General features: G+C 49.2%; 11 protein-coding genes across 11 annotated transcripts; 6 read left to right on the top strand and 5 right to left on the bottom strand.

Annotated features, from left to right (window-relative positions):
- Positions 1-250: 250 nt before the first annotated feature.
- TRV_03071 (uncharacterized protein) lies at positions 251-3910 on the top strand (the record flags this gene model as incomplete). Its single annotated transcript, XM_003022801.1, has 1 exon — positions 251-3910. One exon carries the CDS (start codon positions 251-253, stop codon positions 3908-3910), a length of 3660 nt encoding a protein of 1219 aa, XP_003022847.1.
- A 399-nt stretch (positions 3911-4309) lies between these two features.
- On the bottom strand, positions 4310-5307 carry TRV_03070 (uncharacterized protein; the record flags this gene model as incomplete). Its single annotated transcript, XM_003022800.1, has 4 exons — positions 4310-4575; positions 4596-4718; positions 4831-4956; positions 5031-5307. The coding sequence occupies 4 exons, from the start codon at positions 5305-5307 to the stop codon at positions 4310-4312; spliced, it is 792 nt and encodes a 263-aa protein (XP_003022846.1).
- A 536-nt stretch (positions 5308-5843) lies between these two features.
- TRV_03069 (uncharacterized protein) lies at positions 5844-6830 on the top strand (the record flags this gene model as incomplete). Its single annotated transcript, XM_003022799.1, has 2 exons — positions 5844-6654; positions 6727-6830. 2 exons carry the CDS (start codon positions 5844-5846, stop codon positions 6828-6830), a joined length of 915 nt encoding a protein of 304 aa, XP_003022845.1.
- Positions 6831-7161: 331 nt separating this feature from the next.
- On the bottom strand, positions 7162-7771 carry TRV_03068 (uncharacterized protein; the record flags this gene model as incomplete). Its single annotated transcript, XM_003022798.1, has 2 exons — positions 7162-7257; positions 7340-7771. 2 exons carry the CDS (start codon positions 7769-7771, stop codon positions 7162-7164), a joined length of 528 nt encoding a protein of 175 aa, XP_003022844.1.
- A 1338-nt stretch (positions 7772-9109) lies between these two features.
- Positions 9110-12110, bottom strand: TRV_03067 (uncharacterized protein; the record flags this gene model as incomplete). The annotated part of the gene is made up of 2 exons (XM_003022797.1): positions 9110-11775; positions 11840-12110. 2 exons carry the CDS (start codon positions 12108-12110, stop codon positions 9110-9112), a joined length of 2937 nt encoding a protein of 978 aa, XP_003022843.1.
- Positions 12111-12403: 293 nt separating this feature from the next.
- TRV_03066 (UbiA prenyltransferase family protein) lies at positions 12404-13591 on the top strand (the record flags this gene model as incomplete). The annotated part of the gene is made up of 1 exon (XM_003022796.1): positions 12404-13591. The coding sequence occupies one exon, from the start codon at positions 12404-12406 to the stop codon at positions 13589-13591; it is 1188 nt and encodes a 395-aa protein (XP_003022842.1).
- A 65-nt stretch (positions 13592-13656) lies between these two features.
- TRV_03065 (uncharacterized protein) lies at positions 13657-14355 on the bottom strand (the record flags this gene model as incomplete). The annotated part of the gene is made up of 1 exon (XM_003022795.1): positions 13657-14355. The coding sequence occupies one exon, from the start codon at positions 14353-14355 to the stop codon at positions 13657-13659; it is 699 nt and encodes a 232-aa protein (XP_003022841.1).
- Positions 14356-15832: 1477 nt separating this feature from the next.
- TRV_03064 (uncharacterized protein) lies at positions 15833-16371 on the top strand (the record flags this gene model as incomplete). Its single annotated transcript, XM_003022794.1, has 2 exons — positions 15833-16136; positions 16217-16371. The coding sequence occupies 2 exons, from the start codon at positions 15833-15835 to the stop codon at positions 16369-16371; spliced, it is 459 nt and encodes a 152-aa protein (XP_003022840.1).
- A 424-nt stretch (positions 16372-16795) lies between these two features.
- On the top strand, positions 16796-17783 carry TRV_03063 (uncharacterized protein; the record flags this gene model as incomplete). Its single annotated transcript, XM_003022793.1, has 3 exons — positions 16796-17033; positions 17095-17636; positions 17709-17783. The coding sequence occupies 3 exons, from the start codon at positions 16796-16798 to the stop codon at positions 17781-17783; spliced, it is 855 nt and encodes a 284-aa protein (XP_003022839.1).
- Positions 17784-17959: 176 nt separating this feature from the next.
- Positions 17960-19347, bottom strand: TRV_03062 (uncharacterized protein; the record flags this gene model as incomplete). The annotated part of the gene is made up of 3 exons (XM_003022792.1): positions 17960-18295; positions 18349-19126; positions 19244-19347. 3 exons carry the CDS (start codon positions 19345-19347, stop codon positions 17960-17962), a joined length of 1218 nt encoding a protein of 405 aa, XP_003022838.1.
- A 1473-nt stretch (positions 19348-20820) lies between these two features.
- On the top strand, positions 20821-21522 carry TRV_03061 (uncharacterized protein; the record flags this gene model as incomplete). Its single annotated transcript, XM_003022791.1, has 1 exon — positions 20821-21522. One exon carries the CDS (start codon positions 20821-20823, stop codon positions 21520-21522), a length of 702 nt encoding a protein of 233 aa, XP_003022837.1.
- Positions 21523-21887: the final 365 nt, after the last annotated feature.

Here is a 21887-nt window from a genome sequence, read left to right as displayed (position 1 = left end):
TTTTCTTCTTGTATTTTCTTTTCTTCTTCTTCTTCTTCTTCTGCTTCTTCGGCTCGTCTGGGCTCGTCGTGATGGAGTTTGTGCCTGCAGTGAGTCTTCCAGCCTCTTTTTTTCGCTACACCCTCCATTCTACACCCTACAACATCCACATCCAATATCTACAGCATCTACAACATCTACAACATCTACAACATCTACAACATCCCATATCTACACCCCGTCTGCCTCTTCTCCCTGCTAACTGCTGCAGCTGTGTGCGGCGGGCACAATTGGCATCGCTCCCGCTGGCCTCGCCCTGGGCCGCCCCGACGCCAGCACCGCCAACAGACGCCCCTCGACGCTGGCGTACCAGCGAGCCTCCTTCTTCGCCGGCCAGCCTGCTGAGCTCCCGCTGCCTTTGCCCTTGCCCTTACCTTCGCCTCTCCCACCTCTCTCGCCTCTCTCGCCCTTCTCGCCGCTGCCAGACTGCAAAGACGCCGACGGCCAGCCGCAGAGCCCGCCCAGCTCGCGCAGCTTGCCCCTGGACGCAGGGCTCTCGACCGCCGCAAAGCTGGACGCCCTCATCCAGCGCTCCGACGAGAAGATCCTCCTGCGGCCGCGGCGGGAGAACGACCAGACCGTCCTGGCCCGCGATGTCGAGATCGAGCCCGAGCAGCTGCCTGGCTCCCTCGATCCCTCTTCCTCCTCTGCTGCTGCTGCTGCTGCTTCTGCGAGGCCTTCTTCGTCCTGGGTGCGCCGCCTGTCCACCATCACCTCCTCCGTCTACGGCTCCAGCTCCGCCGCCAGCTCCTCGCGGCCCCAGTCGCCCTCCGTCAGCGGCTCGACCGCCCCCTTCTTCCCCCAGAAGCAGCATCTCCAGAACCGCGCCTCCATCCCGCCAAACAAGCTCGTCAAGCGCTCAACCTCCCAGCGCGACTTTCTTCCAGACTGCCCGGGCGGCTACGGCTACGGCTACGGCCACGGCTACGACCCTGCCTCCTCCGCCTCGAGGCCGCGCCGCTCAAACTCCATCATCCGCCGTCCGGCTACCAGCCACCAGCGCAGCGCCGCCGCGGCCATGAGGCACCGCTCTGCTACCGAGTCCAATGTCCTGGACGCCGACCTGATACGGCCTCACACTCTGTCTTCCCCCCTGGCGTCTCCTCCTCCCCCGTCCCAGTCCCAGTCCCAGTCCCAGTCCCAGCCACAACCACAACCCCACGGGGAACCCGTTTGGCGCCCTTACTTTCGTGGAATTGCCTCCAATTTCTCCTCTATCCGCACTCGACGGCGGTCTTCCTCGGTCAGACAGAGACGGGAGCGCTCGCAGCAGCAGCTCCACCTCCTGCTCGAGCCTGATGTCGTGCCCACCCTCGTCTCGGCCGCTGCCATCAAACCCCAGGATCCCGCCCAACCCCCTCGCTTTAGCTCTAGTTTCCGGTCGTCAGACCAGCAGCGACAACAGCTACACCAGCGCCAACAATCTTCGGACCGCATTTCCTGGGGCAGACCCGTTCCTGGAGGAGCGCGGGCTCAAGTCTCCCGTATGTTGAGCTCAAAGAAAGAGGAGGACTCGGAAACAGAGGCGGAAGCGGAAGTTGATGCAGATGCAGATGCAGATGCAGACGCAGACGCAGACGCCGCTCGATTACTGTCATCGTCGGCACCCCTGCCCCCGTTTGCGGCAGACGACCCTACTCAGCCCTGGGAAGAGTCGATAGCTAAGCTGCAGCGGAGACAGCGTGCCTCCCTCGAGCTGAAACGCAACCCTCATTCAGACAGTGAAATCCGGACCAGCAAGAGTGAACGACTGAGCGGGAACTCCATGCGATCGCGGCGGAGGAAGAACATCACTGACCCAGACATATTCCAGCGGCCGGCCACTTCCCATTATCAACAACACCAACAACAACAGCAGCAGCAGCAGCAGCAGCAGCATCTACATCTACGCAATAACCATCACGATCCTGACGATCACTTCAATAATAACGACGATGATAACATTCCCATCGACCAATCAGAAGACCCTCTAGAGCCCGTATCCCCCAAGACGACGGTCGCAAAGGTTAAGCCTCGTCTACGGCATTTGCCACAGTTCCACGACCTTCGCAATGAGGTCCTAAACGAGAGACGGTCCGCGCCATCCTCGGCCTCTGGCTCCAGACAGTCATCTGCCGAACAGAAGATCTACGGCAGCACACGAGACCGAGACCAGCGGCTCTCTGTCACTGCCTCTGACCCAGCTTCAACTGTTCCCGGCTCAGATAATGATACCCGTATCTTCTCGTCCGGAGAGGAAGACGAGACTGACTGCCACAGTGACACCATCTTTGACTCCTACCCTACACGCGCAACAAGTAGCAACAAGTCTACATCTACTCCCCGCGGGCCCAGGATAGATACCATCTTCGACAAACCAGACGTCACTCCAAAACAACAGCAGCAGCAGCAGCAGCAGCAGCAGCAACAGTGCTATCCAGATGAACTACACTTGTCCTCCTCGGTTGTCTCGTCGGTTCGCAAGAGGTCGGACCTAGTCGTACTCAACCCCCTTGGTCACGGCAACGGCAGCCTAAGACACGCCTCATCTTCAGAGGCTGCCGTCCGTAGAATGTCGCCATCTCCAAAGACCGTCATCACCGGTCCATCACAGCGAACTAGCCGGAAGTCCAACTACCTTGCCACTCCCTCAGCTGACAGCGCAGAGAAACTGCGCTTCTTCGCTGAAACGTCGGGCGATGAGGAAGATGACGACGATGATTTCCCCACGGCGCTTAACTCGCCTCCCCACTCCAGATCAGCCATCACGCTGTCAAAGGCATCGGAAGCGGGCTCGCGCATGAGCGTGTTTGACTGGTCAGAGCAGCAGAAGCCCACCAAGGACGGCGACAGCTCTGGTTATCGTCCAAAGACCGCTCAAGAGAAGAATCTGGTCGATCTACGGGGAGGACGGTCAACAGCGCGCAGCGCTCCCAACACTCTTCATCTCAGAAGCCAGAGTGTACCAATCGCAACAAAGGAGTCAACGGCGCAAAAGGACACCGGCTTCCCTCTCAAGTTCGGCACCTGGGGCCTGGGTAACAAGGGTCCCAGCGAAGACTGGGATGGTGACTTTGATTTCGAGGACTCGGATGACCAGCCACTCCCAGGCTCCCTGGCTAACGGTAAATGCTCTGCCAGCAGCATGAAGGTTCCCCAGGCTATATTGGACCGACAAGAGAGTGTACATGGCCAATACGGCCTGGTCCAGGAACTCACCGTCCTTGTCGAGGAACTAAAGCGACTCCAGGTCCAGGCTAAAGCACTGCATATCATGGAAGGCCCATCTGCAGAATTATGGAAAGAGGCCCAGGGTATAATAAACCTTGCAACTCTTGAGGAAGACGATGACCAACCACGTTCAAATGGATGCAGCAGGCATCAGCGCCAAAGATCCTCCTCAGCCACAACATTCGACTCGGGCAATTTTGGTCTGGAATCTTCCCCCGAGCCCATGCCCATGGCCACCAAGCAGAACAGCAACGAAAGCCCAAGCAAGCAGTCCTCTCCTCTTCCCGGGAAAGAAAACTCAGGTCCAGGCACCAATATCAACGCCACTTTCCCTTCTTCCAAAAAGCTGCGCAGAGAATCCTCCGCCAGAGCAAGGTCGGTCCTGGATAACATCCACCATCTCCGAGAGCTTCACAACGGCAACTCAACCGCCTCTCTACCAACCCATGATAGCCAACAACGCTTCGCCTTTGATACCCAGTCTTTGCGCGACCTCGTCATCCGTGCGGGAGTCATTACACGCTCTCTAAAGGAGATCGTCCGCAAAGCAGAAGGAGTCTACGTCCCACCTGATACACACCATCTAACTCCCGACCCGCCTTTCAGCCAAATATTCGTCCATCCTTCCTCGCAACCTATACCTGCAAATGGACTCTCCTGAACAATACCACGCCCAAAACACTCCAATTAAGTCCAGAAGGGACATGGGAGAAAATCAAATACCCCTCCGACCTAGAATTATATCCTCAATTCTTTTTCCTCTCCCCCCTCTCATCTACTACACCTTGTCTCTTTCTTTCTCGCTCCATTCCGCCTGAAGAGGTACTCTAATGACCCGTTATGGCTCATGTGTCATGTGCACGCTAAAAGAAAGATAATAACACCCCCGGCTTCACGGCCTTTTTCCTTCGCATCGACTAATTCTTTCTCTCTGTCCATGCCTCTCCTTTTATTCTACTGTTCTTACTTCCTTCTTACCCAAAAGCTGCCATTCCTTTACTGTACAATCCAAAAAATCTTTTCCCCTTTTTTCTTCCTTTTCCTCGTCTCATCTGCATATTTATTTCTTTTCCTCTTTTTCTTTTCCTCTTTGATTTCTTTTCTTGCTCTGCTTTTTAGCCGGTAATGACTGAGTCGTGGGTTTCTCCTTTTTCTTCTGCTTTCCCCTTTTCATGTAGGAAGTAATGTCCTGCTTCCCCCTTTTTTCTACCTCTGTTGTTTCTTTGATCATTCGGGAAGGCTTATGTGATAACGTTTGCTTGCTTGCGTTTTTGCTGGCTTGGATGGACCCTATAGACGCTTCATCACCGTTTGGTATGAATTTCGCTAAATAGCTGTACACGAACAAACCAGAGAATTATAAATGGAATGAGTGAACATGCCCTTGAACGATTTCTGTCTTATCCAGTCAATCAAGTAAGGAGTAAATGTAAGTATAAATACAGAGGGGTTTTTCGCTGGGAATAAGTCTATCAAATGCAAGATATAAATAGAGAGGTGCGTATACAGAGACGAGAATATTAAAATCGAGTAGGGATAGTTATATGGTAGCCTGGAATCAGTTCTTGGATTTCCGTTTACCGATATTCCAGCCCCAGCGTCGCAGAGTCTTGACGATCTTGGGCGTCACAGCCGCCGTAAGTGGCACCCTGAAGAAAATGAAGCTTTTGTGTATGGCGTATGCAAGTGCCAGTTGTGTCCATATACCTATACAACAAGCAGATTAGTAGCCGATCGTCATAATTGCCCAACAAAACCAACAACCAGATAGAATAACGTACTGGCTTCTCCTTTAACGGCTTTTTGCGCCTCTTCGATATCATCCGCAATGCCTATCTCATTCTCGTCTTCGGATCGAGAGCGCGCATCCCTCTCTTTGCCAGGCCATATCTTCGCTATTGCATCCTTCACGGATCCCACAATAATATGCTCGTAGTGTCCTATGCGGTCAACGCCTAGCAGCCGCACAGCAGCAAAGCAGAACGGAAAATCCAACGCTGATAGGAAGAAGTAGACTCCTACGGCTGCCCAGCCGTATTCGCGGGAAAGCGTGCGCATGCGCTGGGAAAACGAGGGTTTTGCAGACGGGTCTGTGTTTGTAGAGTTCGCGCGAGTAAATTGTCGGCGCGTATATGGTCTCCTTGAGAACTGAGGGCGGATATATCTAAGGGGGGATATTGTTGATATTGTCGACTGCTGGTGTCGCTGTAGCATGCGCGAGCTTTGGCGGAGGCCTATCCATGCCGGCGACGGTCGGGATAGTTGTGGTGATCTGAAGGCTGTCGAAAGCAGCTGTCTAGCCGGCCCTCCGGCCAACCCGCGCGACGATATCATCTTTTGTTTAATTAGCTATGGGTTTGCTGCGTCCAAGGCATCTGTTCCTCCAGTCTGTTTGCTCGAGATATCAAAAAAAAGTCAAGGAGGAAGTTTTGTCTTGGCATTAAGCTCGGGAGGAAAAAGCTTGGCGCGAAGCCTAACTAAATGTCGAATTTCGTTTTTTGATCGTTGATTGAAACTAATTTTTTGGATAGCGACGAAAAGCGCCAGCACCGTCGAGTTGATCGAGGAGACTTGAGAAGGATATCGAAGACAAGATGCCGCCGCGGCTACCTCGAAGCTCCCTGCAGCAATTGTTTGCGCCCGTCACATCCTCACAGCTATGCAGCAGTCCGTCCAGAATCGCCGTGACCACAGCCATACGGTCCTTTGGCATCAAACCTATGTATCCCCCCAAAGCCAGCCTTAAACCTCTCGATCCAGACGTGCCGATTCTCTCATCACATCCTATTGCAGCTCATCTGCGCAAAGCTGCCACCCTCCCTCTTCGAACAGGCGCCCTCGCTATCAAGAAAGGAATGACGGCCATCTACGATCCCGAGACGGGCGTGCGGACTCCCTGTACTGTTCTCCAATTAGATGGCGCCCAGGTCATTTCACACAAGACGTTTGAGAAGAACGGATACTGTGCTGTCCAGGTCGGGTCTGGGCTTAAGAGTGAGAGAAATGTGACAAGACCGATGCTGGGTCATTTCAGTGCAAACGGTGTCTCGCCAAAACGACATATACATGAATTCCGAGTCAAGGATGAGACTGGACTATTACCAATTGGAGAAGTTATTAATGCCGATTGGTTCCAAGAGGGTCAATATGTTGATGTTCGGTCAAACAGCCGTGGAATGGGATTTGCCGGTGCTATGAAGAAATGGGGTTTCCACGGTCAGGATAGAAGTCATGGTGTCAGTTTGACGCATCGTTCTCTAGGTTCTACAGCTCCTTCTCAAGGAGGTGGTTCCAGAGTATACCCTGGGAAGAAGATGCCTGGACGGATGGGAAACCATCAGGTAACACTGCAAAGCTTGAAGGTGTTGAAGGTTGACGCTGAGAAGGGCATTGTTGTTGTTAAGGGTGAGCTTAGTCTATTCACTTTTTATATCATTTTTATAGGGCAATTTGTGCGCTAAATGTGTGACTTAACAGGGGGTGTTGCTGGTCCCAAGGGACGCTGCGTCAAGATCCAAGACGCAATCAAGAAGCCATGGCCGAAAATCGAGGCTGCACAGCCTGCAGCAGCTAAGGAATGAGCGTTATATTGTTTCATGAAATTCTTCTTTATCTACTGTACAATAGCCCTTCAGAGTGGCGTTTAACCGTGTATTTTTTAACCCATCTTCCAAATCTCAGGGATATGCATGAATGTAACTTGGATTGTCGAGGCGTTTAGCTTGCCTTTTCCCTTCTTTTTTGCTTCAAGTAATAACATCCTGCATTTTAAAGTGAACAATTATAATGGAGCAGCCTCCACTATCCCATGCTTTCCAAACGCCATGCCAAGTTATAAGTTATACAACCCGTAGGGTAAAAAGAGGTGAGGTGAGGTATATGCCCTCAGTCCGGGATTAACGCAATCGATCTTTATATTGCGCCCTTAAATGGATCTTCTTCGGTCTGGTTGAGTAGCGGCACAGCTGTGCCATCTTCCATCTCAAGACTCCATATTTCGGTGTTGAACTGTATAGGTTTCATGTTAGTATGGTCATGTTCACAGTCAAAGTATACAACCCATAAAAAACAGGTGACGGATAACCCGTACGTAGCCTAATCTGCTCTCTCTCGTGCTCTTGAATCGCATCTTTCCCTTGCCGCGAGTTCCCTTGACCCAGAATGAAATGTCGATACGGCCATGAAGCTGGTTCATCTCTCCGCTTATCCACGGTATCTGCTGTGCAAAATATATCTCGTCTCCAAGGAGCTCCCGGGCCTTGGGAGAGTGTCGCAGAGCGTACAGAGTACTGCTAACGATACTGGATGAAGACTTCTGGTAATTGAATATCGCGAGACTTGACACGCCAATTATCGCAAGAAATATTGGTATAGTGCGCAGCCACCGTCTGTGTGAGCCAAGTGAGGGGAGCTCTCGGTCAGCTCGTCGTGAGAGCAAGGGACCACTGTTTGGCTGAGGGGGTGCAACGAGGGTACGGCGTGCGGGTGTCGACGAGCGCAGAGAAACATTGGGCTTCAACATGGGCCGGTGGCACCGCAGGCTCCGTATGGGATTCATGGCTGTCGCTCACCGTCGGCTGGTGACTTGCTTGACTCGATCTTTGTTTAGTCGTTGCGACCTCAACTTTCTTCGTTCAGGACGTGAAAGGTGAATGTTGATTATGTAAATACAATCATGTGATTTTATATTGATATATTAGTCAGCATTATAAGTAACGTGAGGGCCGGAGTTAGGTCGGCGATATGGGGCCTTAACTAGGCCAGGTCACATGAAGTTGACTTGCAGATCCCAAGTTGGGTATATTTGACTTTGAAAACACGGACATATTGATAGAAAGGAACTGCCAGTTGACGAAGGAGGAGTTGGTTATGGATCATGGCATCTACACGGCTACGGAAGACATTCAAGTATCCAGACTCAGACGGTGACGACGATACACGTCCAGAACTAGACGACCAAGGTTCGTGGCATGTAGTTCTTGCAGCCTAACTATATAGCCAGTTACTTACAAATGCATAGAACAAGAGGCTTTGATTGAATCCTTGCGTAAGGATAATGAGACGGCAAATGCATTTTATCAGGTGTTTTATAAGTATCCAAATCTATCCCTACCGATAACTAGGAGCTAACGAGGTTCTATAGCTTGTATTGGCTGTGATACCCTGCATAGCCAGCTGTATCTTCATACCCACAATATTATCGTTCAATTCTGTCTTCTATGACAGGGCTTCGGCATTTCTTGGTGCCGCCTCACTTCTGTGGACTGCCTATTATATGAAATATACGCCGCTGCCGCAAAGTGAATCTAGGGGAAGGCACTCTATCAGCCTGTCAGAGGAGAAGGAAGACCCTATTAGCCGATACACAGTAATAGTGAATGCTGTCATTTCTCTCTTCATGGCACTCTCCGGGTTTCTACGCTTTCAGAAGGACCAAGGCAATGCATACCATATTCTATATGTCCTGCCAGCCGGTAATACCTTTCTACTTACGTATCGTTTTTTTTATCGGTCGCTAACTCTCATACGATAGTCGTACTCTTCACTATCGTGGCAGCTCGGAGAACTATGGTTTCAGTCGATCTAAACGAATTAGAGCGCCTTCGTTACGAATATAAAGGAGCGTAAATAATCTTTAAAGTAAAAGATACACCTTGCATACGTTCTAACGTACACTTGGATAATGGAAGGCTATAGTCGAAACATAGGTAGTCTGTTCTAATATCGTGTTCAAATCTACTTGAGCAGGAGCAATCCCCGATAGAATTACGCCGACTTGATAATTAAAATTAAGGCTCCTGTAATCAATTATCTGTAATTTTGCATTGCTTGACTGTAAGATATCGAATACACGTTAACACTAGGTCCATCCATCGCTATCGTCATCCTCTACCCAACCCATTGCCTGTAATTTGGCGGTTTTGTTTTTTGCAGCCTGTTTAGCAGTGCCATTCACCTCTGACGTTGGTCCCAGCGGAGACTTGTTTTGCAATTGTGCGGTAGGGATTGATTCACCTGTCACTTTGGTTTCAACTGCCTCGCTAGCGTTCTTAGCGGTTTTGGACTTTGAAGCTTTGGTTGCCGCCGACTTTTTAACAGTCTTCTTAGCAGGCCTCGAAGTTCGAGGGCGTAACATAGCCTGCGAAGTTTGCTCTTCCGCCCTATCTTCGCCTTCACTTTGGTCACTGCCAGATCCACCAAGATCATCCGACTGTATAGGATTCAGCTGACTTCGTCTTGTTGCAACCTTCCTAGCTCCAGAAGTGTTGATACGAGAGATTGACCGTCGAGAAAGAGTAAAATCATCGTCGATTTCAATTCCCCGTTTTCGCCTACTACCAGCACCATCATCTAGGCTTGGGTCTACAGGTAGATCTTCAGGTTCATCTTCATCCGGTTCGCCTCCATTAACTTCCTCTGGAGCCTGTCCGTTAGTCTGGAAGAGATTTGGGTCCACAACAATTTCTTCAGCTTTATTCTGTTCCGCTGGTTGTTCTGGCTCTGGGTATTCAAATGTAATGCCCTCCGTAGGCTGGTAACGGTCAGCCACCTCGTCTCGGAAAATAGCATTTTGTGGGACAACAAAACTCGTTTGATGACCCCGGTCCATAAGGGCGGGATCTATGAGACTCTCGTCAAAGTTGGAGTTATTATTTTGTTCCTCCGCCCCTCTTATCTCACTGCCGTCAGAGTCGTGATTATATAGAACAGGCTCATCCAATTTAGCCTTTTCTGCTTCTTCTATTCTCAACTGCATTCTTCGGCTATTCTGTGATGTTTCGGGATGCTCGCCTGATTTCTTAAGCCAAAACAGGTTTGAATGACTAAAATCCACCAGAGACTCTACACTTCTGACATCAGCAATCTTTTTGGTATCATGACCGATTCGGGTCTCGGTTGGTATATATCCTTCAATTGTTGGGTCGCGGCGCTTGCAATTCGCACATGGACATATCCTTTCACACCTTGGGCATTTCCAACTCCGTACCTCCAGTACTGTCATTGGCATGATATCAAATGCTCTGTATAAACTGCCGTAACACCATTGCAAATTGCATTGAGAACATGTCTCGAGCTTCCAATTTAATGTCGGCCCACAGATGTGACATCGACTATATTTATGTTTGTCGGCTTTGGTTATTTTTCGACGCTTTCGAGTAGATTCCCTATGGTTCTCATCATCGTCGTCAACATCATCTTTGACAGGCTTTGTGATGTCGGTCCACGGCCGGCGTTTTAATTCCACCTGGCATATTTCTGCCAGCGTCTTCTTTTCATATTTCTCTTGCTCAACTGAGAGGGGTTGGAAATTATCCTTATCCTTACGACTTTTTCCTGAGGAAAACTTGGCAATCTGGTTTCTCCAGCGTTCATGATCCCGGGTGAGGTCTTTCCAACGAAACTGTTCCACCCACCTCAGCTTAGAGATGCAAGCGCAACTTCGACCCATCACAAAGCAGTCCATGCAAACGTCATAGGTGTCATCTTCCCCATCTGGGAATTTACCAATGCACGAGGGGCAGGTAAGAAACCTGTTGAAGATATTGCATCGACAATATGAACATGTGATATTGCTTGAGAAGGGAACCAACTCAACGTTTTTGGGCTCCGGTATTCGAGTAGAAAAGCTCTCAGATAGAAGGATCTGTGTGAATGACGCAAACAAGCGTTTGAAATCGGACTTTAGGCTGCGATATCGTAAATCGTCACGTGTAGTTGACTTTTCAAGGAGACTCGAATATTTCTTGAGGGAGAAGTAAATAATGGCTTTATTCTTGTACTGTTCGTCTCTGCAGACCATTCTGGCCCGGGGTAGCGCTTCAGTCAAAGCAAGATCAAGCGTTTCAGCAGTCGTCCTGTTCCATGCAACTTTCATCGTGCGAGTACCCCTATTCCACACCTGATGAGGAGCAAGAGGAGGGATTAGAATGAAGTCGCCAACTTTCTGTTCCACAACCCAGGTTTTAAATGGCGCAGACTTCCAGGCATTTATTTGCGCAAAGTGGTCCTCAATTTCGATATCATGTCCTAATGTCGATAGCCAATACTCTGAAACAACCTTAAGATCTTTCTTTTCAGTCATGAACCAGATGGAAGATCCAGGTTTTGTCGGTTTTCCGTCTTCCAATCCCCCGGTCGAAGCTTCGACCATGATATTATGCCCAAGAGTAGCACACATCTCTCTATGAGCTGGAGTGTAGGTGCCCTCATGACCAATATAGCACATCATGTTCATTGCCCTCATTTCTTCGGGAAGGCTGCTCATCAGGTCACCAGCAGGAGCCGCGTCTCCCTCTTTACCTGTCACAGACTCATTCATATAATAAAGAAACTGCGGAAGAAGCGATCGTAGTTTCTCATGCCAGACTGGAGGGCAATCGATATCCTTTAAATACATGCGCTGACGACTAGAGTCCTTGTAGTTTGTGGCGTTGAACTGGTCAGTGAGACCAGCCATACTAGAAAGGTAGTGCTGTATAGTTAGCGGTACATTTGACTTGTTCGTGAGATCCCTTGCGATTTCGACTAATAAGATGTTAGATTTGCGCATTAACTGTCATGATATATCTCATATTAGGGAGTAACATGCCTTTGCTTCCATGGTTATCTTTGAGCCAGCGTGGGGAAAAAATCCACTTCTCCAGCTTACTTCCATAACCCTCTACAACTAGAGGCTTTCCTGAGTAGATAACATGCAGTTTCACCAGCTTCTCGAAATTCTCGATCCCTTGTTCCTCAATCGCGTGGGCAGGTATTCGCGTTACTGGCTCGAAATTAGGCGTCGACTCGACCAATTCTGTAAAATCGAGATCCGGTGAGATGGGCTCAAAGGCCGCACGTGGTAGCTGTAGCCCAGGCATGGCTCTGGGCCGAAGAGGTCGCGCCGCAACAGCTGTTCACCCACTTGTGGTCGTTTTCATTAAACAACTTAAGAGATTGAAAGCTCATCTGGTTAACAAAGGTGGTAGAAATCAAGTCTGTCACGTGATAGCTAGCTAGTTAGTAGGAGCTCTTTATCCCGGCTCATCGGCGCGAAAACACCGTGAAGAGCTAAAGACAGCTCCAGGTTCGCGACGAAAGAAGCTGGGGGTCTACAACTGGGCGCGGTAAAGTCGAGCGTTTGGACGGATTCGGTGCTACCTCTTTTATCAATATGTTATCTAATAACTGCGGCTACCTTAGAGCCGGGCTGACCGTCTCCAGCCATATCTTCACCAGCTGCCGTGCGCCGCACAATAGGAGAATACCGAGCATATTGAAGTTTCGACGAATAAGCCGGATACCGCAGATTTACAAGCCCTTTTTACGATATAATTCCTCTGCTCCCAGTATAGCTGCCAGTCAAAAGCCAGAGCAATATTCACCACCGACAACGGGAATTCTCGCTGCTCTTCCAAAGAAATGGGTACCATATGCAGAATTGATACGACTAGACAAACCCACTGGCACTTACTATCTATACTTCCCTTGCCTCTTTTCAACCCTCCTTGCAGCACCTTTGGCTGTGCCAATGGCTACTCCTCTCGAAGTTGCTTGGTTTTCTGGTCTATTCTTCGCCGGAGCATTGGTCATGCGAGGCGCAGGGTGTACAATAAATGATTTGTGGGATCGGAATCTGGATCCTCATGTAGAACGGACCAAGTTTCGGCCAATTGCACGGAGAGCAATTACTCCAAAACATGCAATTGTATTTACTGGTGCTCAGCTCCTTTCCGGGCTTGCGATTCTCCTTCAATTCCCTTTTGAATGCTTCTGGTATGCAACTCCAAGCCTTCTGTTCGTTGCAGCATATCCACTTGCAAAGCGGGTGACAAATTACCCTCAAGCAATGTTAGGGTTAACCTTTTCTTGGGGCGCGGTGATGGGATTCCCAGCGCTGGGGGTTGAAGTTTTGAGCGATCCTAGCATCCTAGCCGCATGCGCCTCTCTATATGCGAGCAATGTGGCCTGGACTATACTTTATGATACTATATATGCTCATATGGATGTCAAGGACGATGCTAAGGCAGGGATAAAATCAATTGCTTTGGCTCATATTGATAACAGCAAATATGTGATGTCGGGGCTCGCAGCAGTTCAGGTCAGCCTGCTTGCTGCAGCTGGTGTGGCGGCCGGAGCTGGACCTGTCTTCTTTGTAGGCAGCTGTGGTGGTGCCATGTTATCATTGGGAACTATGATCTGGCGAGTGAAGCTCACTGATCCAAAGGACTGTTGGTGGTGGTTTAAGTACGGCTGCTGGTTTACGGGAAGCACTATATCCCTTGGTCTTCTTGGGGATTATGCCATAAGAAGATCTAATGATCAGAGTGAAGACCTTAGGCAAGACGATGTGAGACTATAATGGTGTGTAGTGGAGTGTGTATTAATAGATTGTATAATACGAGATACTTGTGCCAATATAGAGCGCTAGGCGTCACAATACTCTTCAATAATTCTTACTATCCTTCTCCAGTCTTCCATAGCACCATCCCCTACATCACCGCAAGCAAGGGTTTTCTCCATTGGCTTGATAACTGTCACCCAACCGCCTTCAGTTTCAGACTGGAAGCCCCAGCTCGTTTCAAGAGTTTCGACTTGCCTGCGCGTCAGCGGGTTTCTCCACATTGCGGTGTTCATAGCAGGTGCCACAAAAATATGTGGTTTGGGCTTCTTTCCGAGATCGATCGTGCCGGATGTGTCCCACGCCCGTACAACGGAGAGTAGTAAGTTATCTGCCATCCCGATTGTCATTTTTGCCAGAGTATTTGCGGACAGTGGTGCTATAAGTAGGACGTGAGCCCATCTCCGTAGCTCAATGTGCAAGATGTCTTTCCCCCGCACCCAGGGTTCCTTCCATTCATCTTCATCATGGTATATGCCTTCGACACCTTTCATCCGCCGAATTTGCTGCAAACTCGGCTGCTCATCACTTTGCCCATTAAGAAAATTGGCTGAAGATTTAGTGACGATGATACGAATGGAAAACCTGTTTTGGGATCCCAAAGATGCGACTATATTTGGTAGTTTTATCGTGGCTACTGAGCCAGTGGCTGCGAGTAGGATATGAGTCCTTCCATCATTGGTATAGTTTGCAGCAGAGAATGGTGGAGCCAGATCTTCCTCCATTGTGTGAATACGTTGTAGCATTCCTCGGAATCGTAAATTGATAGTTAAACCCAAGGCAAGAATACCATGTCGAGGGAATTGAAGAGACAGTTTTCTAGCCTTCAGAGCGAGTGGGGCCAAGACCGCGTGGGTGCGGCTCGTCGGCTGTGGAACTTAACTAGTTAACATAGACGCCGTTTCCGACGTCTTGAAACCTTCCATCTTGAAAAGTTCGGCCTTAGGGAGTTTAAGGGGGTTAGAAATGTTAAGTGTCCTCTATAGGAGAATATGAGGGTAAAGACAAAAGGGAAAGGTGTAAGAGGTAACTAAATGAGAGGTGTGGCTTAGGATATACATAGACCTTCTCATTCATGCTTAGGGTGGCTACAATGTCTAATCCCATTCCCCACCCTCATGTCCAGTCTACCTCCCTCGTACAAACAGACTCTGGGACATTTCAGTACTTCAATCCAACACCAAATTTCCACACGCTCTATGCTGCATTCGTACTATTGAGTTTTTTTTTTTTTTTTTTTTTTAACGCAGACATAACCATACAAATATCAAGCCAAACAACATCATGATTGACTGGGGAGAGGCTAAAAGAACTGAACTAGCCTATCTCGAGGACAGTGTAATGGTACCTCCTAATTGTAATATTCTCGGAAAGGCTGTAGGAAAGCAGAGGTGGAGAAGCCCAGAAGCTCATGCAGAAGCCCGTGCTAATACACCGTCGGACGTGTTCTCTTTTGGGATTGTTGAGTACATTTGTACAGAACCTGTTACTTACTGGTAGTAACCGGCCTAATAGAGACTTATTAGTGCATATGCGTGGTAAAACATCATTCTTGCTGTAGATCCAACGGCTCTTCCAAGGGTGGATGTCCAAGTAATTGTTCTCCAGCATCAACTCTCGTACTTCGGTAATAATGAGTCCATCACTGCATTCTTGAAGCATATAAATAATGAGAATCCTTGGGGGTACAGTCATTGATATACTGTTGATATACTGTTGAACGGGTGGGATGAGGCCACTCCTCATTAGCCATTTGTTGTTGTTGGGTGAACGGATATCGACCCCGGGTGGGGGGGGTTTCACGGCTCGTGTTGCTTTGGATCTCCCATGGTTTCATTCTGGCTAGCAACGAGATAACTCTCTTGCCCTAATAATATAAAAGTCTCTCGACTGTAACTCAGGTTTCGTTTTGGTTCCTCTAACAGAGATGCATTTAGTTAGTTATCCAGGCAAAGTTCTTGCCCCTTGATTGGCCAATCTAATTAATAATATCCGCGGTTTTATATGGCCAAGCTTTGGAGATGCAAAAAAGTTCCCCAAGAACATCCGACGACTTCGTTGCATTTATTGTTAGCTATTGTCTGGCTATTCCAAGTCTATTTTCCTTCTTTTTTGTTTTTTAACGAGACCCTTAATCTAAGTGGCAGAAAGCAACATGGCTTCTAGACTATCAGTTTCGTCGGTAAGGATTACACCACAGTTATGTTACCCTACATTAGCACTCACTCACCCTCTCGACAGCTTCTTCGATTCACCCGCCTACCAACCCCAGCGACGAAGAGGTTCGGACTCACTCCTTTGCAAATACGCCTACTCTCCGATGAAACCCGATCCGCCATTGATAAAGCTGTAGCCTCGGCGCCTGTTGTCCTGTTTATGAAAGGCACCCCAGAGACACCGCAGTGCGGGTTTTCAAGGGCTAGCATTCAGGTTCTGGGTCTACAGGGGCTAGACCCAAAGAAGTTCACAGCATTCAATGTGCTCGAGGACCCCGAGCTAAGACAAGGTAGGCACAATTGCACAATTGCAATATGGTAGTGGTAATTGAATTATATGACTAACTCGTTGGTTTTCGTTTCATATTAGGGATTAAGGAATATTCTGACTGGCCAACCATTCCCCAACTATACGTCGAGAAGGAGTTCATTGGTGGTTGTGATATCTTGATGACTATGCATCAGAATGGAGAGTTGTCTAAGCTTCTCGAAGAGAAGGGCCTGGTTGTGCAGGCAGAGCAATGATCGAATCTATGCGCAATCAGAGAGATATGTCAGGATATGTTACAATAGTCGGCGTTACTGAGAGGGTCAACTTCTGGATTTATGTGTCTCTCTATTTCCACTAATAGGCTGTAAATTTGACTATACATGTATGCCCTTTGGGGTAAGCATGGACTGAAGGATGTAATACATACATATGCACTCCTATTTATACCCTGGACTGCTAGTTTGCTTTTCTCAGCTATGTTTCTGATACCCGGCCAAATCATAAGATGCAGTGGTGGTTATTTCAGACTGTGCGCATTGGCCCTACCCGTATGAAGACCCAAATAGGAAATCTTCACTACATACCTTCAACCACAACTTTTTGTCTTCCAGGTTTCTATTTTTTCACAAAATACCATATTTGCCATCACTCTCCCAAAGCCCCATACACATCGGTTTAATGGCAGAGTCACACTGCTACCGCTCTATATACAAGGGCCGAACCACCCGGAACTCGGCACCGCAGCGTTCGCCCGGTCAAACTCCATATAGTAAAGCCAATGCAAGTATGAGGAGACTCAGATCTAGTATCGATATGGAGCCCTCAGATATCCCGGACTCGAAAACAGATACAGCCAGGCCATACCCACCTGCCGAGGAGCTAAACGATGGACAAAAGGTTCTGGACTCGTTCATTGGTTAGTATGGAAAACGGCGTAGTTAATGCAGCACAAGAATTCCTCTGACTGCTGGCAACAGATCTACTGGAGTCCGCCCGAGAGGATATGGCAGAAGAGCTTTCTGCAGCAATCTCAAACACTGAGGACTCCATAAAATCTCGCCTCGATGAGATGGCTACAGCATACGCTAAAAGGGTAGACGAATTCCAGGCTAACTACACGAAGGTGTTAAGCCGTATCGGGGCGCCAGTGCTAGGTGAGGGTACTGCTGGGGGTCAAGCTGCAGAGTTAGGTTCAGTAGAGGTGTTCGGCTTTGATCGAACCGCATTCTCGAGCAAGATAGAAGCCGAAACCCGTTCTCTGGAGCGATTGTGGGGCGAATGGGAGAAAGTACAGCAGAAAATAATCTGTCTTGCTGTTGAGGTTCTTGGTGTGAAAAGGGCCGGTATCACCAAAGACCCGAGGAAGAAGGTGATGAAGAAGAGATTGAACCGCGCTGCTGCTTTATTCGACAAGCAGCAGTCTGAGCAGGGGGCTATGCGGGGTGAACTGCAAAAACAGCATCAAGCCATTACGTTGTTGGCAGAAAATTCAGTAAAACAATTGAAAGCCTGTCAAAAGGTATGGTATATCTTTACCTTCTGTTTTCCTGGGCCGCTGGTGTCACTAACAACTATAACCCGCTATATATAGAAATCTATGGACCAGAGAAAGAGGCAGCGCGAGGAAGTCTGCCAACTTGCAAAGAGGATGCTAGCACAAGTTTAACTGCCTTAACTATACGGTCGGTCTATGTTATATGTTATATTTAGTACTATATAATTTCCTGTCATGCACGAAGCTCTCTGTGAAAAGTCATGTATATCATATACGTTTTATAGCTGTATCTATATATCATAAATCTTATGCAAGAAGACGTTATTAGCATAGACTTTCCCATACCTCTAATTACCTTTTCCAGACAACTTAGCTGCTTCCTCCTGCTTCTTAACCTCTGCCTCGTTGATACTCTTGAGCATTTTGATCCTCTGTCGTTCCTCGAAGGCTGCTCTCGCTGTCATGATTCGCTGTACTATTTCTCCAGCATTGACGTTTTGGAATTGATGATTGCCGATTTCTTTGAATATCCCTAATTTCCTGGGTTCTTCATACGGGTCAAAGGTTAGAGGGATGAAAGTGGTAGGGCCATGGTACACCACATCAGCCATTCCAAAGGGCAGGGCACTTAGGTATGCTTCAGTTGGAGTAAAAGGGGCAGCAAACACGACGGCATTTATATACTTCAGGAAATATTAGCCTTGTACGAACTTATGAAGAGACGGGCCATGCTTACACGACACTGGAGGACGCAGAGACCTCGTTCGAAAATGTTCATGATTGGATAATTCAGGCCTTTCCAGCGATTGATTACCTCGTCGTCATGCACGCCGGCCACAATATACGCGGGTCCGTAATCCTCACCGTGTTCCTTTACTCTCTGTGCCACTTGGTCTGGGTGGAACCACCCACGAGCATCTCCCTCCTTTTCTTCTGCAGAGTGCACGCAGCGGAGAAACTCGATATGACCAGACGAAAACAAGTCGAAGCCACCGTCAACATAGACAATCTTCTGTCCTGGTTTCGGCTTTACACCTTCAACCAACTGCTGCAGCTGCTCATGTGCTCCGCCAGTTGCAGGTGTGCTGCTTAAAGTTGATGGGCCATTCCAATGCCAGACCTCAGGCCCAGGGCGTAGCCCTGTCTCGTCTGTGGCATAGTCTCTGATACGCTGGAAATGACTCTTGCCAGCCTCCTCCATCTCCTCAGGAGTTCCGGAGCCCTCCTTTCCTGTGATATAAGCTAGAAGAGACTTGATAAAGTGAGTCTTCGTGCAAAGAAGCATGCGGCCAACCAGGTCAGTGGTCGAGATGCCAGGGGTACGCTTCACCACTAGAAAGCGGCCTGCCTCCTTGACAAACCGATAGCAGTCGTTGCCATCACTGTCTGAGGTGATGTCGTCTCCATGAACAACATACTGGCATCCATAATGAGATATCCAGTCTAGAGAAGTAACATATGGAGCGTACGGGATGGACTTTGTTGACCATCGACAAGCATCCACAGCAGCAATCCTTCAGGCCTAATCAGCAACTTCAAGCAGAGAAGAAGAATAACTAGAGCAGCAAGAGAGCGAAAAAGAAAACAAAGGGAGTCCTGCTTGAAAGCCGTAGGAGTACTGATTGACCAACCGTTCAGCAAGGGTCATGACGGTAGGCCCCTTATTGTCCGATATCTCCTCGTCTGAATGCACACCAACGAGCAGCTCCTTTCCCAGTCTACGAGCCTGTAGCATGGCCCCCGCATGGCCTAACCCAGCTGATTAGAACAACCGCCCACAGAAGACGACGACGAAGCTGTAAGCAGTACATCAAATCGATTGGCGAACGAACCGTGGTGGCTGAAGTCAAAGCAGCCGTCTACCCAGATCCTGTCCTTGGATATCTCGACATCCTCCTGGGGGTCTGCTGGCCATTGTCCCGGCCGTGGGAGTGCCCCGCGCTCAAACGCCGCCATCTGAACGTCAACAGAACAGACGTCTACCCAGCACAAGTGGTCGGTCGAGCGAGCACACGTCTCGCAGCGGAAAAGAGCAAGTGATCGCGTGTGATCCAGCCGTCGACGACTCCGTGTCCCAGCTCAGTCGATCCTCCAGGTGGCGCTCGCCATCGTATTATTCTGTTCCAGTCTGTCCGGTCCTGCGCTCGTCGGTTTCGCTCGTTCGTTTCGACGCAAAAGTCACCAAACAGGGGAGCCCACCCTTCTTGGGGGGGGGGGGCCTGGATGACTAAGCATCTCCCCTTGCCCGGCGATACGTCATCGTTACACGCAACCTCGGTAACTTTGCCCCTGACCCGCCGCCGGTCTTGTCACGTACCGTATTTTCCGACGGCGCCGCCTGCTCGTCTTCCGTCATCCTGCGCTGCTGCGGCCCTGGTTCTTCCAACATCGAAGGCTCGCATTAGCGTTCATCTCCAACAAGTCGACCACCGCGCTCCCACCAGCCCTTCGAGAGGCGCTGTAGCGTACCCGTCTCTTGGTCCATCGAGGACTTAGCATGTACCATCGGTTCCCGCGTGAGAGGAGGGGGGTCCCACACCCTTGACAGTCGAAAGATGCAGTCCGCTATAAAGATGCCCAAGCTCGAGACCGAGAAGGCGTCGGCTCACAACACCGTACGTTGACCTCCCTTTTGCTCTCCTATCTTTGCTTCTCTGTCTCTCTCCCTCTCCCTCCCTTTCCTCCTCCTCCTCCTCCTCCTCCTTCTTCTTTTTTTTTTTTTTACCTTTTTATACCTTCGTATACTTCCCAAAGCCGCAAAGCTGGAGTACTCGGCTGCGCTCCATGTCAAGGCTATCATGTCCGGGGGAGACTTCCTTGCTCCTCCCCCGGACACTAGAGCCAGAGAGGTAAATCTTACTATATTATTCCAATGCTTACCTGCTGTGCCTCTTTTTCTGGCATCTAAACATGTCTAGGGATTCAATTCTTCCTCCACTATATCTACCCCCATAACAGGGAGCAACAACCTTGGACCCCAGAGTGCTACGAATATATACTCGCACATACACGAAACCGCATCAAAACGGATACAGACCCTCGATTACCTGCGTAGCGCGTGAGATGCCTGGCTCCTTCCCTTTTCCGGCCGTCGTCCCTTCTAGGTGGTGGAGCGTAGTGCTGACATGCTATCAAACTGGATGACAGTCACAATGGCAGAGTATACTGGTTCAATACCACACACTTCTCCAAAGCAGATCTCGCCCGCATGCCCTACTTTGAAAAACGAAAGCTCACACGCCGCGCCATAAACTTCCTTTTCCTGGGCTTCTCCCTCCCGCCGATACTGGATGTCAGCTCGGGACTGTCCGAATACCTCAAATCCCTCAACGCTCTCCTACTCGAGTTCGAATCCTTCCAACAGATCCATTCCGTGGATGGGGGACCTGCTGCAACTCTGGCCCGTGCAAGGCTGCCGCACATGTTCAAGCGGTCAGGCCAGTCCACCAAGGTGAGACGGACAAGCTCAGCTACCGAGATTGGTCTGCCCATGCAATCTGGAGGAGTAGATCACCACTCTGAACTTAAGCCCATGGGCAACATGGCCTCCGCAGGCGGCACCTCTGCAGTCTCCACGTTCCCGTCTAACTCTGAGTCACAGGATCTACTCCCTGGTGAAGAATACACATTCCTCCTTACGCCTTCGTTACCGTTTGACCCGGACTACTTTGAGATATTCGCCACTCTATGCGACGTGCTTATCGACTGCTATTCGAGGCTGGTCTCTCTTGTTTCTCACCCTAGCCTTTGCAATGCTGCTATGGGCGAACTCTTTACCAAGGCTGACGCAAAGCTACGGAAAGTGATCGTAAGTGGTATTGTCAGAGAGTTTGAAGACGCCAGCCGGGCCAGCGCGAAGAGCGAGGTCGCTGGAGTTGGACGTATGGTTTTAGGTGGACTCCTGGGTTAAGCGATATATAGTTCGGGTCAAGTTTTTGTAATTAGTTAATGTCTAACGGTGATAAGAGTGGACAACACATTATGACGATCTAATGAACATATACCCAGCGCGCCCGTTTTACCATTTCCCAGTTTATTATTAATATCAACCTGCTGCTTAACAGATACTGAAAATAATAACCCTTGAAGGTCATCATCCGTGTATTTGCGTGCTATACTACTAGCCTCTAAAGTTGCCTCCACTCTTGTATAATGTATATAGTGTACAATCGGACATCGATATCTTGCACATAAAGAGGTATAAACGAGGTGGAGAAGGAAAAAGATGGAAAAAAAAAAAAAAAAAAGGGAATAAAAGGAAAACAAAAAATAATA

This window comes from Trichophyton verrucosum (genome assembly GCF_000151505.1).
Source record: "Trichophyton verrucosum HKI 0517 chromosome Unknown contig00261_1.f1.exp, whole genome shotgun sequence".
NCBI classification, from domain to species: Eukaryota; Fungi; Ascomycota; class Eurotiomycetes; order Onygenales; family Arthrodermataceae; genus Trichophyton; species Trichophyton verrucosum.
This window is presented reverse-complemented; position numbering and strand designations above follow the sequence as displayed.